Below are 18,964 nucleotides of genomic sequence, written 5' to 3'. Positions count from 1 at the left end.
TTCTGAAACCAGATGTTGTGTGCCCCTCTCTCCCCTAAAGTTATTTCCTTTGAAACTCCATCTTCATTTGCAGTGCATGATATGCAGAAAGTGTCCAAATTCACACACTAAAAAGACTTTACTTTAGCTAAGGAAGAAAAGGCCCTCTCTATGCTTGCATATGATTTAAAAAGACAATAAATTAGCCGGGTGTTGGTGGCACATACTTTTAATCCCAGCACTCGGGAGGCAGAGGCAGATGGATCTCTATGAATTTGAGACCAGCCTGATCTACAGAGCGAGTTCCAGGACAGCCTCCAAAACAATATAGAGAAACCCTGTCTTGAAAAACCAAAAAAAAAAAAAAAAGACAATAAATTTACTAAGGATTAAGTCATCTTAAAATCTAGCCTATGGAGTACTCTCCTGTGAAGAAGCTCATCTAAGACCAGTCTTCCTGCCTCAAGCAGCCGCTGTGCCTGTTTCCCCTGGTACAACAGAAATGCAACATGGACCATCAGGTGAGTTCCCTGGTTCTGAGCAAGGCAGTTCAGGATTCTTTACCTCCCTCCTCCACACGGGCTCTTTAGAAAGAGAACACAGCCAACCCATTTTAAACAACTCCCAACAGCCAGCACCCAGAGCAACAAGGGCAGTAACAAGCACTAAGCTTCCACGTAAGGAGTTTAGTCTGAAATTCCCACAGCTGCCAAAGAGAAACAGCAGGCATGGATGCAGACACATGAGCCATCATACGAGTTGTCACACAGCCTTGCTCCTCAGTGTCCCTGGAGACCACCACCTCCTCCAGTGCCAGAGGGGCAGCTCTGCAAGACAAATTTACCCACACAATGCTCAGTGCCTTTGAGGTGAGACTCTCCTGCCCTCTCTGGCCAGGCTGATGCTCGCCAGGTTCCCTCCCAGCCCGGCTCCCATGGTGGCCTTCCCTTTCCATACACTAGCCTCCCACTGTGCCAGCTGATCCATTTACCATGGTTTCCATATCATCCTCCTTACCCCTGATGTCCAGACTTACATATAAATAATGAGAGCCAATTGGCTGTCTTCACATATCTCCAGCATTCAACAACAAACTTAGTTTTTGAGTACCACTCTCACTCTATAGCAGGAACGTTCTAGGTTTGGAATCCATCACAGAATAAAATAAATAAATAAACTTCCTGCCCCCATGGAGCTTACATTCCAGGGACCTATTTCCCAGTCTGTATCCCAAAAAGAACAAACTAGCTCCCAGGACTCCAGTTCCCACACCCCAACACCCAGACACTCACCTGCCAGCTTTTTTCTACCTCATTCTCCCAAGCTACCCAAATCCTGTCAGGTTTGCCTCTGACTGTCTCTGAAATGACTAGTTCCTCCCCCTGCCATCTCCTATTTCTTTCGGTCTCTTGCCGGCAGCCCCATCGGAACTCCTGTATGCCGAACCTGCTTTCACCCGGCAGCCACGGTGGTCTTTCTGAAGAATAGCCTGCTGAGATGCTGTCCAACTTGGATGACCAAGACCCCTCCTTGCAACTGGCTAGTTTTGTATGTCAACTTGACACAAGCTAGAATCACCAGAGGAAAGAGCCTCGGTTGAGGAAAGGCCTCCATGAGATCGAGCTATCAGGCATTTACTCAATTAGTGATCAGTGGGGGAGGGTCCAGCCCATGATGGGTGGTACCATACCTGGTCTCTGCATCAGCTCCTGCATCCAGGATCCTGCCCCGCTTGAGTTCCTGTTCTGACTTCCTTCAGTGATGAATAGCAGCATTGAAGTGTAAGTCAAATAAACCCTTTCCTCCCCAGCTTGCCTTTGGTCGTGGTGTTTCATTGCAGCAATAGAAACTATAAGACACTCCTACTGCACCTTGTCTGACATCAGCAAGACAAAGAGCTGCCCATTTGGGTCACCCTCTGATACTAGGCATAAAAGGCTTTGACCTCCCATGAGCATCCTGGGCTCGGTGAAAAGCATCCTTTCTCTACAGACAGTAGTAGGTAGTAGACTAAAGGAGAGGATCACTCACTTCACTTCTGGAAGCAACAGCCCGGTGCAGTGGAGTCAGCCACATGTTGTCCTTGGCATTCACACGAGCTCCTGCAACCAAACAGCACAAGTTAGGACATAGTAGAGTCAAGGGCTGGGTGTTGCTCCTTTTTGCCTGCTATAACCAGCAGATCTTCTTTTCTTTGCATTAGGTGCAATTTAACAGGATTTTATGTGGGATAAAGGGACCAACAGAAATCCATCTTCCCCAATTTCCCAGTCATCCCTCTAGTACTACCCAGGTATTTTGATACAATAATCCATATTCCATGAAGTGTTTGGACAGAAAGCCTGTGCAGATTATTCACAACTTCTTTGTGCCACGGAGCAGACAGACAGGTTCAAGCCCAAGCAGAAACTGGCTCACACTGAGAAACATGCGTTCATCAGAGAAAACAGCCTAAACCCCCAAAGGGGATACCCATCCCTTTCATCAGTTTGAGGTGTCAGCAGGCACAAGTTTCTTTGGTTTGGTTTTGTTTGGAGCCCAAGGTTCCCAAAGTTATTGTAAACATGCTGTGAAGGTTGAGAGCCACTGACAAATTCGTTTTTTAAACCAAGTTAAAGTAACTTGAAAGTCTATTTTACTAACTTGTTTAATGGGGTTTAAAGTCCTTTACCTATGTGAAGACCACAATAGAATGGGAAGCCTTGAGCTAAGTGCTCTGACGTGAAATGGGTTGGAAAGACAAGGGGTTTATGGACAAAGACTGGGATTTGCATTTTGATTTCAGCAGTCAGTATTCCAAGGACTCAGAGCTTCTAGTGTGTAGGATAAGGCTGACCACACACCAATACTGCCATGTTGGTTTTGCTGGGTGTTTGGGAGTGTCAAATGGATGTGAGGATACTACACAAATCACTAGAAAATTACAAACAGTTCTTATTGCAAAATCACCTCAAAATCTCATCTAACCCTAAGTCTATGGTTACAGTTTCCAAAAGCAGTGAAAATTATGGCATAGCACAGTCAACCATCAACTAAGAAATGTTCAAACACATTCTTTTAAATTTTCATTTAACTTTTAATTTTGTTTTGTGTGGTCAAGTGCTTGCTTGTATGTATACATGCATACCGTATGCACACCTGCTATTCACAGAGGTCAAAAGAGAGCATTCCAGACCCCCTGGAACTGGAAACACTGATGGCTGTCTGCACTGTGTAGGTACTGGGAACCAAACCAGGGTCTTCAACAAGAGCCACCAAGGGCTCTAAGGCTTGGAGCCATTGATCGAGTCATCTCTCCATGCTCCTAATGCAACTTTTTAATTTTAATTTTCATTACATTTATTTGTGTGTGTGTGTGTGTGTGTGTGTGTGTGTGCGTGCGTGCGCGCGCGCGCATATGTGGAAGTCAGTGTTCTTGAGTTCACTATGTAGGTCTTGGAATCTGGAAACAAAACTTAGATTGTCAGGCTTGGTGCTTGTGGTGAACAGCTTTACCTGATAAGTCATCTTGCTTGCCCCACAAGCACATTCTTTTTCTTTCTTAGAAGACGCTGAGGGGGAACCACGCACACATATGCATGCCACATGTGTGTGGGAGTCCACAGAGGACAAAAGGTTTTGTCAGATCCCTTGAAGCTGAAATATAGGCAGCTATGAATCACTTCGAGGGAGTGCTGGGAACTGAACTCAGATCCTCTGGGAGAGCAACAAGGACTCTTACCTGCTGGGGTTTCTCTCCAGCTGAGAGACTCTAGTGTTATTGAATCCCCAGGCTAAGGAAACCAAGTAGTGATTAAAACTGGAGAATTGGTGAGTTTTAAAGTAAAGTTCCCATTACTAAAAAAGAAATCTGAGATCTTCCCTAAATGCTGGTACCAGAAAAGTGTGAAAGTCTAGTCGTTGCCACACACCTTTCTGGTTTAGACAGGAATGGCATTTAATCCCTACAGTTCCTAGTAGAACATTCTGGAAGCTAGTCAGCCCTTTTCTTACACCTTGAGTGCTTAAATCGCATCTCTCTAGTTAACCAAGTATGTGGTTATTATTTTAAAGCTTTTCTTTGGCATTGAGGTGGTAAATATCATGCTAGCCTCCCGTGGTCCTAAGAGTTGGATCCAGTCCGATTATTCACAGTTTGACAGAATACATTTTGCGTTTATTTTTTTTAAACACAAAAAGATTGATGCTTGAAGAATGCACAAACACACACATGGGAAGATACTAGAAATTCATCAGGATAAAGAAACAAAGGCAAAGTTAAGGTCCTACTTCATAAAGCCTACCAGATTGATGAAAATGGTAAATCATGACAATGAACAGAGCCAGCAAGGGCGCAGAGTGAAAGGAAGATTACATGCACCTGGAGTGGGCAGGGACTGCTACACTCTCTTTGGGGGAAACATGGCATTGCCTAGTAAACCATGTGCATCCACACTATGAGCAATTCCACCCCTGCATATGCCCTAAGAAACATACATTCTCACACACACACATACTCTCTCACATACACACACTCTTTTTTGATATTTTTTATTTTTAATATTAAATTTAAATTAGAAACAAGGTTGTTTCACATATCAATTCCAGGTCCCTCTCCCTTTCCTTCCCCTCCTCCCGTGCCCTCCCACCAACTTCCCAATATCCCCTCATTTCCCCAGGGAGGGTGAGGCCCTCCATGGGGGTGTCCATAGTCTGTCATTTCATCCAGGACAGGGCCTGGACCCTCCGCCAAGAGTTCAGGGTGAGAGTGCATCTCTCATTGTTGGATGGGAGTCCAAAGTCCATTTGTATACCCAGGATAAATACTGATCTACTACCCAAGGCTCAATAGATTACCTAGGCCTCCTCACTGACACCCACATTCAGGGGGTCTTGATCAGTCCCATGCTGGATTCCCAGGCATCAGTCTGGGATTCAAGAGTTAACCCTTGTCAGGTCAGCTGTTTCTGGGGGTTAAACCAGCCCAGTCTTAATGCCTTTACTCATCAGTCCTCCTTCTCTGTCACTGGATTTCTTGAGTTCAGCTCAGTGCTTAGCTGTGGGAGTCTGCCTCTTCTTCCATCAGCCACTGAATGAAGGTTCTGTTTCCCAGACTCTCTGACCATGGGATTGTAGGCTGGCACTCCCCAGATCTATGTCTAAAATCCATATATGCCATGTTTCTCTTTTTGTGACTGGGTTACCTCGCTCAGGATGATTTCTTCTAGATATACACACACTCTTACACACTCTCACACATCACTCAGATACACATATTCTCACAAGCTAACATACAAGTCACTCACACACATATATAATCACACAACACTCTCACACATATACACATCACTTACAGACCCTCTCTCATACACATACACTCACACACATTTTCACACATACGCACATCACTTACATACCCTGTCTCTCACTCACACACATCACTTACACTCTCACATACACATACTCTCTTTCTCACACATACACTCTCACACACATAGTCTTGCCAGGACTGGGGAGGTGGCTCATTCAATAAAATACCTGCCATGCAAGCATGAAACCTAAGTTCAAATCCTCAGGACCCACATTTTAGAAAGCCAGGCTGAGGGTGAAGACAGACAGAATTCTGGATAGCTAGTGTAACATGAAAAAAAAAACAATAAAAAATCCAGAGACTGATATTAGGGTTCAAAGTTCAAGCTGAAGGTCAGAAAAGCAAAGCGGCGGGCCACTAACTCTTACCTCTACCTCAGGCTGAATGGGCTGACGTTGCTGCCTCTCCTGAGACTGAATGTCTTCCTGTCCTCCTTGATACTGAGCCTTCCTATCTTCAGTGTGGCTGGAGAATCAATGCCTCCTGCTCAATACCGAAGACCCTGTTTCTATCTGCTGTACCCCTCTAGTGCTGGGATTAATGGTATGTGATATATTACTCTTTTAGACTGATTCAATCTTATGTATTCTTGGGTGGCCTTGAACTCAGAGAGATTCATCTACCTCTTAATCCTGAGTCCTAGGATTAAAGGTGTTTGTACCACCACCTCCTAGCTTCTGGCTGCTGGGATTAAAAGTATGTGCCTGGCTTCCATGGTTTGTGGCTGACTTTGCTTTCTGAATCTTCAGGCAAGCTTTAAGAAGGCATAAATAATATATCACTACAGGGTGAAACCTAGTCTCAAAGAATAAAACAAAACAACTTCAGGAGAGTTTTTTTGTATTGCTGTGTGTATGTGTGGTGTATGCACTTGGCACACATGTGTGTATATGTGTGTGTGTGTGTTCATGTGGGTGTAGGTTTGTGCATGTGGAGATCACAGGTCAATGTCGGTTGTGTTCCTTTTCTTCCACCTTATTTTTGAGGTAGGGTTCTACTGAATTTGAATTGGTGCTCATTGATTGAACTCTAGCTGTGTAGTTCAGGTTGTCCTTGAACTCTCAACAATCTTCAAATCTCAGCCTATAGACTCTTGTGGTTACAGTTACGTGCCACCATGCCTGGTTAAAACTTAAAGTGTGTGGGGTGTGTGTGTGTGTGTGTGTGTGTGTGTGTGTGTGTGTGTTTGTGAATTTGTGCATGCGTGTTCACATAAATTGTATTGTTCCCATGTTCCACTTAACAAGGTATATTTTATATTTATCTAAGTGGACAAGGAATGAATCAATTCCTTTTCATTGCTACATGTATTCCAATGTAAATATGTCCCCGTTGATAGCTGTTTATTCATAATAGCTTTTCAAAAACTACAAATAATGGGCATTCATAAAATGACTCTCTAATGTAGATATGCAAGGTTTTGTCTAGGACAGACAACTAAAGATGAACTTTGTGTCACAAGTAATACACTTTTTGCTTTAATGGTGTCCTCTGCTGTCCAAAGCATTGGCAATTTACACCCAGTGTCTTAGTGCTTAGTTTCCTTGGATCTTCATTAATGTTTTATCAGTCATCTTAAATATGACAAGTCTGGATTAATAACCCTGGATTATTCAATTAAAATACATTCAAAGGTGAGACAGAGCACACTATATCCCAAAAGGTGAATGGAGAGAAACTTCAAGATGTGGGAGGTAATGTCATTTTGGTTATAGCAATTATTTCATGAGTGTATATGCATATGCCTAAACTCACCAAATCATTCATTTGTATGTGAGTGTATGTAGTATATTGATTATGCTTTAATAAACCTCCTTTAAAATAAGTTTGAAAATATTGCAAATCTATTTAGATGAAAATGCCATCTCATTTTTGCGTTTGCTCCTTAATACTAAGTTTAGACATTTTCCACCATTTTTTCCTATTTGCAATATATTTTCTGAGAATTATTTGTTCATATTCTTTTCCCATTTCCCCCATATAATTTTTAAGGGTACATCTACCTAGTTGGTCTGTTGTTGCTATCACTTTTATATATAGATTACATTTAGTTTTATGCAGATTCAAATATGACTTTCAATGTTAAAGCTGTCAGAAAGAGGAAAAAGCGCCTGGCTTGCTGGGTCTGAGACTGGCATAGCACAGGGTCTACCAGCATGGGCACTGTCAGATGCAGCCTCAAAGGTGCTTTCAAAGTGGGAAACTCATGATCACAATGGAGGAAGCTGCTTCTTCAGTCACTGCACATGCCCTGCACTCTGCCATTCAGGCTCTGCCTGGAGGCTGGCTGAGCAGCTGCCAGGAACAGTCCCTTCCTCCCCACCAGGAGCTATGACAAAAGCAGTGTTATCTGCATGTGTCCCCCATGCCACGTCCCGCTGGCTCCCCATCCTCTTCCTCTGAGCACCTCGGAGAGCCTTGTTTACCTCTCAGGAGGGGTGGCAGATGGCTTGGGCTTTATTGACTATTCACAACTGGTTTTTCCAAAGGGAACCCTGTGTTTTCACCTGCCTGTCAGTATCATTGCCCACTGAAGGACACGGTCTGCACGGCTAATGATTTAAAGGCAAATGCTCTTTTACCCAAGGACACTGCAATCCTTAATCGTGAAAATAGGTATTAAATATTACTGACTCTTTAGAAACAAGAGTTCAGCTAAAAATCATCAAGCACAGTTCTACCAGCTAATCACAGTCTTCATTTTGTTCCTGTTTCCTCTCCTTTTTAGTTCCAAGGGATGGTGAGTAAAAGGAACTCTGGCATCTTTTCCAGAGGCAGAATTTCTGTTCTTTTAGCCTTGTCGTCTAGAAAGAAGTGAAAGGGGACAAACAGAAGTGAGGTGATCAAGGCAGACTAAATGATCAATGATAGGCGATTCTGACTGATCAAAGACAATAATTGATGCAGAAGGCAAACCTGTCCAAAGACTGGGCAGTCAGCTTATTGAGGCAGGTAAACATTCAAGACAGAGAATGAAATAGGATTATAATATACTGCAATTGCATTGCTATTTGCTTTTTATTTCTGTCAAACAGACCAGATCTTCCTGCAGTTCAGGAGTCCTGTCACCTTGGAAACGGATGTGCTAATGTCATGGACATGGCAATTGCCTGAAACATTTCAAACTCTTTGTGAAGTTGCCACTAGAGCCGGCTTACACTCACCAGAAGGCAGCATATTGTTTAATATTGTACCAAATTTGTGTCTATGACCAACTCTGCTTTGTTTAATCACAGTTTTTACCAGATATTTAAAAAAATCAAATCTATCCACAAAGAATGATTATCTTTAGGCAAGAAGGAATAAAAGAACCATATACTACCAGCTCTGCAGACAATTGACACTAAGACTATGAACACAATTACAAAAAAATCACAAGAAATCATTTTGGGAAAACTATCACTTGTTTGGTGGCATAGATTCTAATAAATGTATTTTATTTGGTGTCTGTGCAGGCATGTAGATGTTGCTTGTGTGCCTGTGTATGTGTGTGTGCCAGTACATATGTATAAAGTCCACAGGTCAACCTCTAAGATCATTCCTCAGCATCTGTCCATCTTGATTTCTGAGATAAGGTCTCTTACTGGAACCTGGGATTCACCAATCAGGCTGTCCTGGCTAACTAGCATACCTGGGATTCTACTGCCTCTACTTCTTCAACCCTGGGACTACACGCGCACATGCACATACAGACAGACAGACAGACAGACAGACAGACAGATAGAAACACACACACACACCACCCAGCACAGTGATTTACATAGCTGCTGAAGATCAGATGTAGGTCCTGTGCTTGCACAGCAAGCATTTCACTGACTATCTCCCCAGACCCTGTAGTGAGTTTATTTTGTATTTAGTAGTTAGATCTGACAGACTCCCACTTTGAGCACATATACTTTATTTTCTTCTTCCAACAAGACTCACTCTATCACCCTGTTCTTCCTGAGTTTTTCTATTAGATAGTTTTCTGTGGTCACTTCCTGTGGGCTCTGCTTTCCTTATTGCAACCCTGACTTCAGTGCTCCTCCACTGACTGGTGCCCCCTTGTCCAGTGCCCCACACCAGCCTCCATCCTGACCTGGCCAGATCCCAAACAGTCAGAAGAGGAAATCAAGCCTGAGCAACAGGCAGCAATAAGAAGGTGGAAGGAATCTAGGAGGCCTGTTCATTGTGAACACACACACCACACACACATACACACACACACACACACACACACACATATACACACACACCAATGCCTGTTGAGAGACTCGGGGTTCCATTTGCCCAGTTAATAGGAGACAAAGTCAGAGGTAACTTAGTGAATTTGGGTTTCAACAACAGAGAGCACAGCTGTAACAAGATATTTTGGCAAGGCCAAATTATTTGTCCAACATGGGAGTCATTAGCACCTCATTCATTATTAAATGAGAAAACAGTGTGGTTGGATTCCCCAAAGGGTCAGCTACCAGATGAGACTTCAGAACTGAAGTCACTATAGTCATATGATATTTCTTTAGGGACATAAAATACAAATTGAATCAAAGTCCTTTCAGGGAAAAATGAAAGCTACATGAGCTGCAAAAGCTGCCTCTGCTGAATAAAACTGTTAAAGAACTTTCTCAATTTGGTGGGCAGAAGCAAGGCAGGGATGGATGGATGGATGGATGGAGGGAGGGAGGGAGGAAGGGAGAGAAAAAGGGAGAGGGAGGGAGGGAGGGAGGGAGGGAGGGAGGGAGGGAGGGAGGGAAGGAGGGAAAAACTCCACAGCAAGCTGAACCAAAGTTATACTAAAGAGATGACCAGATCTGCAATTCTAACATCAAGCAGGTATGTAGACCAAGATAGTACAACTTCTCCTTGCTCTCTTAGACCAGCCATGGATACAGAGACACCAGGAAGTCTATGCTATGTGAAGGTGATATTGAGTGACGCTGGTCCCATATGGGTGACTGATGGGGGATGTCTTTCTGTATATATGTTTCTCTTACTGGTTGATGAATAAAACACTGTTTGGTCAACAGAGGCAGGACAATGGGTGTGGCTAGGAGACTGAGAATTCTGGGGAAAACAGGCAGAGAGAGACCTCGAAGAGACACCATGTAGAGACTTGGAAGATAAGATGCTTCAGGCATTATCTGGTAAGATAAGGTCATGTAGAAATACATAGATTAGTAATTATGAAAGAGAGAGCTAGCTAGTAAGAAGCCCTAGCCACCGGCCAACAACTTTATAATTAATATAAATCTTTGTGTGTTTGTTTGGGGGCTGTGAGACCAGTTGAGAAAGAAACTCCAGCAGCAGGTAACCCTATGATGCTGAATTAAGAGCTTCCCTATGAAAGCTGAGGCCAGAGGAGCATGAACTTGAGGCCAACTTTGCTTGTTCTCAGTCACCCCTCCCATTCTCCTGCCTTTGCCCCCTCCCTATGATATACCTTTTAAAGTGTGTGTGTGTGTGTGTGTGTGTGTGTGTGTGTGTGTGTGTGTGTGTGTGTGTGTGTGTGTGTGTAGGTACCTGCAGAAGCAAAAGAGGGTGTCAGGTCCCCGGGAGCTGGAATTACGGGCAGTTGTAAGTTGCCTGTTGTGCGTACTAGGAACTGAACTCAGGTCCTCTGGAACTGCAGCAGTTACTTTGAACTGCTGCTGAGTCATCCCTTATCCAAACTGCATGAGCCCAGAAGAGCTGCATGTTTTGCATTTGAAGGGGAGAATTTTGTTCTATTTGAGTTCTCCTCTGCCTTGTCTATACCTTAGATGTATTTTACATATCTGCATTTTGATGGTGGCCCATCACATTAAGTCAGGTATGAAAATCCCCACTTGTGGCATGATATCAACACTTGGAACATTTGAGCTTTAGACCTTCAGATAAGGGAATGTTCGTCTCAGAGATGATTTTGTTGCTGGGGATCCTTTAGGTGTTGTTATCACACCTATTTTACACATTGATTCAGTCTACAATTTTCCATGGACCAAATTTTAGCTGCTAGAGTAACTGCCCAGGGACACACTGGCTCTCAGCTATGGTCTTAGCTACACCACACAATACAAGCTTGTTCATAACACCCTCAGGTTGTCAAAAGAAAGATCTGCTCTTGAGAATAAGAAATGCCCACAAACCTAACCCTGCTAAGGCACACTTGTTTTCACATACATTATACTTGTTTCCTGGAGAAACCCAAAGAATGGGACACCATAAACCCAAGAGCAACACAGGCTTCCCTGTGCACACAGCACAGCTCTGTCTTTACCATGGTGTAACACATCTGTTGAGTGCATGCTCCGCCTTCATCTTTGCATTGCATACCTTGGAACGTTCGGACTTCCCTTTGCTACTGCAGACAAAGGCAAATACTAGGCCTTTTGCCTAGTTTGCTGGTGACAGAATTTTCTCCAGATTTTAATCTCTTCCAACAAAACCAAGAGAAGGAAAAACAGTTGGTCTGCTTATAATCCACAGGCCTGCACGCAGTCTACAGAGAGGCCTGCATGCTGTCAACAGCAAGGCCTGTGTATGGTCTACAACGAGGCCTACATACAGTCTGCAGCGAGGCCGACATATACAATCTACAGCAAGGTCCTACATAAAGTCTACAGAAAGGCCTGCTTACAGTCTGCAGCCCAGCCTACATACAGTCTACAGTGAGGCCTGAATACAGTCTACAACAAGGTTCATTCCAGGGATTTTTTTTTAGCAAGCATTCAGATGAGAAACCACATAATGGTTTTGGAAACCAGTTTGATGAGATGTACTGAACACACGGGAGACTAGAAATGAAAGCAGTCACATCTTTAAATCTTATGAAACATTAAAGTGCAGAGAATGAAAAAGAATCTCATAGACCAGCAGAAACAGAGATTAGATCTGACATGATCCCTGTGTTTGCATCCAATTTTTAAAATATAAAATATCTTATAGAGTTGTAGTAGCCCATTTTATGCCTTTCCACCTGCCTACTCATAAAAAATGTCTATTTAGAAACTGTTTTCACACTTCTATTGCAGTCATAGCTGCATATAAGGAAACTAGTATTATTTTGTAGTACAACTGAAATATATGTAAGTATGTCCCCTTAGTACACACACTTTGTGCTGTACACTATGTATAGCCTCATTCAAAATATGTGTGTGTACATATGGTCATGTAGACTTTAACCAGTTTTCTTACAATTAAAAAAAAAAGATATCCTGATGTACTAAATTTGCCAGGTCTGACAAGATAGGAATCAGATGTTCAAAGCAATATTCACTTATTCAAGAATCATTGTCAACAATTTCCTTTATTATATTTTATGTACAGATAAATTGCTAATCAAATAAACTTTCACAAGTAAAGAAATGGTTTCATTCATTGCAGTTGCCATCTAGTAAATTGGTCACATAAGTGCCCATGAGTTTTGAAATATGGTAGTTACTCACCTGACAAAATCAGGAGTTCAATGATCTCTGCATCTCCCAGGAATGCAGCCACATGAAGCGGGGTTCGTTTCTCAGAATCCTAAAACGCACAATATCACATTAGACATCAGTCAGTGGCAGCCAGATGTTCAGATGCATCACTCACTCTGGGGTTTGAGTTTGTGGAATAAGGCTCATGGCCAACCTGTGCCTGTAAGTCTAACAAAAACACCAGTACCAGCCATGAGAAACCTCTTTCAAGTGGTTTGTAGGTTGTACAAATGACTCCCCAAAACACTATAGACTATGGCTGCTACCCTTGGGTTCCCCTCAAAGGAATGACCCTATTGTTAAAGGTACTATACACTTAGGGCACACTCAGGACACAAGACACAGATTATCCGAGCCAGATCTAACCCGAAAGTCTCCTTCCTGCAGTCTAGTTTCCATAGTACCAAAAAGTACTATGTAAGCTGCCAAGGGAGAGGAGCAAAATAGTTCTACCCAGTTGTGACACCCATGAACCACAACAATGCCCAGTATGACAAGCTATCCCTAAAGGCACAACAGTGGCACTCACCTGTTGGTGGCAACCAGCAGCTGTTTAAATGGACTTAAGGCCAATCAACAAGAGAGAAACTATGGCTGGTACTAGCAACCTAGCCAACCTCCCCAGGGCTAATGAGTTCATGGCTCTTAGAAGACAGTCTACTTCCATCACTTGGCTAAACTAGCACAATTTTGTAACTACATCTAAATCTTATCCTTACACCCACAGGTAAGTGTAGCCACCACCCTCTAATCAAAGAGGCTTCTCTCTACAGTGAATTGAGACCATTACAGAAAACCACAACTGAACACACTGCAAAGACGATCAATGGATTGTGAGGAGCCCAGGCCCGAGGAATTCATCTGCAGTGCAGATACAGTGCAGCCTCCCTGTCTATAAATTGGAGTACATTGGAGATAATATCTACTTTACAGGTCTAAGAGGAGTCCAGACAATGCAAATTAAAAAAAAAGAGGCCCAAACAAGCAGGAGGCCGTGCAAGCAAGAACTCTGATCAAGGACACTAATACCCGTGTGCAGATACAGGTGCATGAAGACGGTAGTCGGGGGCTGACAAATAAAAGCATAGGGAGGAAAGCTCAGCCAGTTACATGACTACGGTGATGATTACAGTTGCATCACTCCAGCTTTGAAAATAAAGTTTCACTGTTTAAAAATGTGTGCACTAAAGTGATATTGAAGTATATGAATTTGAGCAGTGAGCTGTAAAAATCCTCCAAGGTTGGAATTTCCTGGAAGTAAAAAGAAGCTGTTACTCCTTATCCTTACACTGGCAGCATTTGAGACACTCGGGGAGCTTGAACTGAACCAGCCCATGTGCATGGCCTCTTCCACACCTCCCATGATGACTCGGGACTCCTGGGACTCACCGGTGATTCTGTTACTCATGCTACCACTTGACTACATAATCCATCTAACAACCCTTTATTAGCCCAAGGGTATTACTCTCACAGATATTTTCTCACAGTCCAGGCCCTCCCTTTCCCTCTTCTCTGTTAGACTATTGCTTTGTGAATTTCATGTCTGAAACAGATGGCAGGCAGGGAACATGACAGGGCCTGATCTTCAAACCACTTTAGCTGCTGGAAGACCTAGTAAGTGGTTTTATGGACTGACATTAAGTGAACAAAGAGAGGAGCTTGAGTTATTAGATGGGAACTTATGCGTGTATGTGCAGGCAATACTACTGATAACTGAGAACAGAGCAGTCTGCAACTAAAAAACAATGGTATAGGTCGGAGAATTCAGTCAATTATATGACCATGCTGAGCCCTGCATGACCCTAGCTCAGAAAAGAGAGGTCAGTAGTCTGAAAATTTACATGCCAATACAAGACTCAAGCATATTCTTATAAGCAATAAACTGCAAAGTCTTCTAAGACACAAATATTTTCTCTCTTCTACTGATTTCCCTACAAATACTTGTAATCTTAACTTCCTACTTTCTATGGATCCTCACTATGCCTGCTTCAATTAGAGTTATAGAAGTGCATGCTCTCTTGTGAACTGAATTAGATTCAGGGATTGGTTGAACAAATTCAACCTTTCCCAAGTGATTTAAACAATGACAATCCTAGCTCAAGTGATGACTTCATCTGAGCTGAAGCAAAGTTAATGCTCTGCTTGAGAACTTGGACTGAAATAAAAAGAAAATAAATTCCAGCATCTCTTCCTGCCTTGTAGATTTGGTTGACCTATCATTACATGGCTGAGTTTGCTGATTCCGTGGTCCCTAATATGACACAGCTTGTTCAAACTAAAGTTTCAATAATTGTAAGAAGGTGTGTAGTATGAGGTCATGTTGTAAAAATTCTTAATATGAATCCAAGCATTGTTGTTAATATACATCCAAAACTTTTCTGCAGCTTGCTGAGAACTACTCCAACTGACATTTCTCCTTCAGTGACGTGACAGACATGTATCTACAATGGAGACCTGTTCACCAAAACCAAAGAAAACAGTCATGTGCTAGAAAGACTTTATTGAAAAAAAGTACATCTTCATTGCTGATCAAGGTTGTTAACACATGCTTTCTAGCAAGGAACAAGCAATGTACAAGGACCATGAGCCAAGACTGCATGACAGTCACAATATCACTGTGCTAAATAAACCAAAGCTCTAAGGTTGCAACACATCACTTTGTCATAAGCTAAACCAATTGTGTCAGATATGCAATGACAGAAGGTGAGGATAGATCTAGGAAAGGGGGCACCAGTTATGACGTCACTAGAAAGGAGTTCAAGGATAATGCTACCCTAGAGTGTTCGGAAGAGACAAGCCTATTTGGTAATTATACATGCTTTTATTTTACTTTTTCCAAACTGCTTGATTGTAAAATATCCCTACCAGGGGAGGCACATAACTGTGTTCTCAAATTTTATTATCTTCATTTAAAGGAAAAGGAATCTGAGCCCTGCATAGGTTATAGTATTCACCCAACACAGCAAATTGACATTGAAGAATTATGTGTCATGGTCGCAATCCAAAATATCTTTCTTAGTAAAAATGAAAGCAAGGACATCATCTTAGAAGTTCCCTTGGCAGTCTAAAATCCTTTCATTCTAGTTTGCTTTCTGTTGCTATGATAACACCACTACCTTGGAGGAGAAAGGGGTTTATTGGGCTTAAACTTCCAGGTCACAACCCATAGTCATTGAGGGAAGTCAGAACAGGAACTCACGAAGGAATATTGCTTACTGTCTCATGTCAGCTAACTTTCTTACACAGCCCAGATCTACCTACCTATCTACCCTGCCCAAAGTGGGTGTGACCCTCCTACATCAATCAAGACACTCTCTCATAGGCATGGGCACAGGTCAATCTGATGGAGGCAACTCTTAAATCATCCTTCCAGATGAAGAGGGTTGTGTTGAGTTGACAATAAAAACTAATAGTTTCCCTCTAGAGTCCTCCCAAAAATCCTGGGGTGGGGGATGATGAGCATATAGAAGGTGCGGGACGCATCCTTAGAATGGAGCTTACAATAAATTGATGAGAAAGAGTCCAGAAATGGAAAGTGATTTGGGAAGCAATGCTGGAAGCAGAAGGTGCTTGTACAGCAGAGGATGCTGATGTACCAGGGTCCTTCAAATCCAGGCCTGGGTGTGGCAGATGGGATGCAGAACTGGAACTGAGACCTCCAAAGAAGAAATGACCTTAGAAGTGGAAGTTTGGCTCGAAAGAAAGTCAAACTTTCACACAGGCAGGTGGCAGGGGGTCACCTTGTCCTAGGCTCCTTTATACATCTGTATCCCCAGGATTTCCTCTCTGTGGTTTAGGATTTTGAATTTAGGATTTTGAATTCATAATATCTATGTAATACAGAAACTTACATATTGAAAATGGGTATAAAGCTTAGTTCTAGATCAATGTTGCTAAAAAGAAAACCTAAAATTTCACTGGGGAGATATGTTCTCTGTCCAGAGAATCTGGGACACCATAGATGAAATCTCCACTGAAGATGAACTGCTAAGCCTAAGACAGAAAACCCTTGTGGAAACAATTCACCACAGACAAGAGATGGCAGATAAAGCCAGAAGGACTTAAGATAACAAGAAAACCACACAGAAATTAGGATAATGTTTAAACTTAAGACACAGCCTTGACAACATAGCAAAGCTGTATGGTTAAGAAAAAATATTAAATATATATGAATGAAATATTATGGGAAGTAGTACCATTATGCTGCAAATTATCTAAATTTTTTGTTCTAGAATATTGGAACAAGAGGGGGAAAAGCATATCAGAAGGAATGGAAATAAGTGTCATGAATCTGAGTTGTGTTTTTAACAGTCAGTCATATTTCCTGAAAATAAACATCTGTATAGAAGCTATCAGATGCCAGATGCTGTAGACCAGTGGTTCACAACCCGTGGGTCACAACCCCTTTGGGGGATCAAATGACTCTTTCACAGGGGTGGCTTATCAGATATCCTGCATTTCAGACATTGACATTATGATCCATGACAGTAGCAAAATTACAGTTATGGAGTAGCAATGACAATAATTTTGTAGTTGGGGTCACCACAGTATAAGGAACTGTATTAAGAGTCACAGCTTTGGGAGGATTGAGAACTACAAAATTAAACCTATCCAGTCCTCTAACACTAAAGAACCTTGCAGTCCAGTTACCACTCTCCTGATGGAGGACATTAGAACAAAAGTAACAACAGCACAGTGACAATGACAGCCATAACACCAAATGCCAGGGGAGACTATAAAATGTCACAGGGAATTCTTCCCAAACTCCTATGAGGAGCAAATCTGGACGGGAAGTCTCAGAAGACATGAAAAAGAATCTCTTGAAAACTGAAAACATAACCCCTGTAGTCTCTACTGGCCCCAGCATATCTGAGAACCTTGATCAACCACAAAGCCTAGTGCACGCCACATAGGATGACTGAGGGGGCAGTTTCTGAAAAGGTGAAACACAGGTAGGGAGTAACAGTTGGACACGGTGGCTGAGATGAGCATCTCTTCTCATCTTTGGTCAAAGTGGCCCCTCATCGTGACAAAGTGAATGTTTATCCTTCAGACCTTCACAATACCCATGAATACAAGGGAAAGAATCTGGAGTTGGCTCCTGAATGTGAGGACACAAAGAGGAAGCTCCTTTTGTGTCACCCATTAGCACCAATGCCAGACTGTCATGCACATGGATTCAGATGCATGGGACGAGAGGAGACCCAGCTCCTCCAGAAGGGAAGCAGATGAATCCCCCATATTATGAATAGCTCTGGGGGAGGAGATGTTGGGGTCTGAACTAAGTGTGCTTACAGCTGAGACAGCCAGCAGAGGAAGTTCCTGAGCTGTCTGTTTACCACAGAAGAAGCAGATAAAAGAAAAGGGGGAAGTTGAAGCATGAGCAAACAAAGTGAGTTTGACACAGCAAGGCCATTCTGGCAGCTAAAAACACTGTAGACAGACAGCAGGAGGAAGTATCCCAAGTCTCTGTCTTGAAGATGAAGAGCTGCATAGTATGTACTTTGGGAATCCTTGGCTAGAAGTGTGCGACCTTTGCATTCTAAATATGTCACACAACAAGCACTCTATCCTAGATGTGGCTAGTTTGCATGCCAATGCAGACAAGGAAAATAAGCCCATGAAATACGGAAGTGGGAGCTGCCTTTTCAATCCTAACTCCCACTAAACTCAAAGATGCTGGAGAACAACTGACAAGTTGGGTCCCACCAGCTTAACTTGCTACTGAGGAGAGATTGCCTGAGACAAGCAGATGTCTGAAGACACTCTGAACACACAAATAGTGTGAAGAAAAGAGACTTGGAGATATGTATGTATGTATGCATGTATGTATGTATTTGGTGTGGGGGGGTGGGTGCATGCATGAACAAAATTGTAAGGAAGCTGGGCCTTGAGGTAAGGAGTGGGAAGGCTGGAAAAAAAGAAAAGAGAAGTGATGTGGGAGGTCCTGTGATTATGTCAATAAAGCACTGTCTGGCCAATAGGGAACCAAGATAGGAGGGACTAGGAGTCCAGGAGGACTCTGGGAAGGAGAAACACAAGAGAGTCGAGATGTAACACCATGGGGTAGGAAGCCCGGAAACTTCTCCGGTAAGAGACATACTTAGAATTAACAATTATGGGGTAATTATTTAAGTCAGAGCTAGCCAGTAAGAAAGAAGCAAGGCCAACAGCTTCATAATGAATATAGCCTCCTGTGTGT

At 42.7% G+C, this 18,964-nt stretch overlaps 1 protein-coding gene across 9 annotated transcripts in view; it reads right to left on the bottom strand.

Moving 5' to 3' along the window:
• Ankrd44 (ankyrin repeat domain 44) overlaps positions 1-18,964 on the bottom strand; it is a 264,217-nt gene that overhangs the window by 118,520 nt on the left and 126,733 nt on the right. For all 9 annotated transcript variants that reach the window (XM_040753614.1, XM_040753617.1, XM_040753618.1 and 6 more), the window contains exons 3-4: positions 12,733-12,811; positions 2,011-2,081 (exon numbers count right to left, since the gene is read on the bottom strand). In XM_040753614.1, the coding sequence (XP_040609548.1) occupies positions 2,011-2,081; positions 12,733-12,811 (150 nt within the window). The remainder of the gene's footprint in view (positions 1-2,010; positions 2,082-12,732; positions 12,812-18,964) is intronic.

This window comes from Mesocricetus auratus, unplaced genomic scaffold (assembly GCF_017639785.1).
Source record: "Mesocricetus auratus isolate SY011 unplaced genomic scaffold, BCM_Maur_2.0 Super-Scaffold_100010, whole genome shotgun sequence".
Lineage (NCBI taxonomy): Eukaryota > Metazoa > Chordata > Mammalia > Rodentia > Cricetidae > Mesocricetus > Mesocricetus auratus.
Note: the sequence above shows the minus strand (reverse complement) of the source record. Positions and strands in the feature narration are given on the sequence as shown.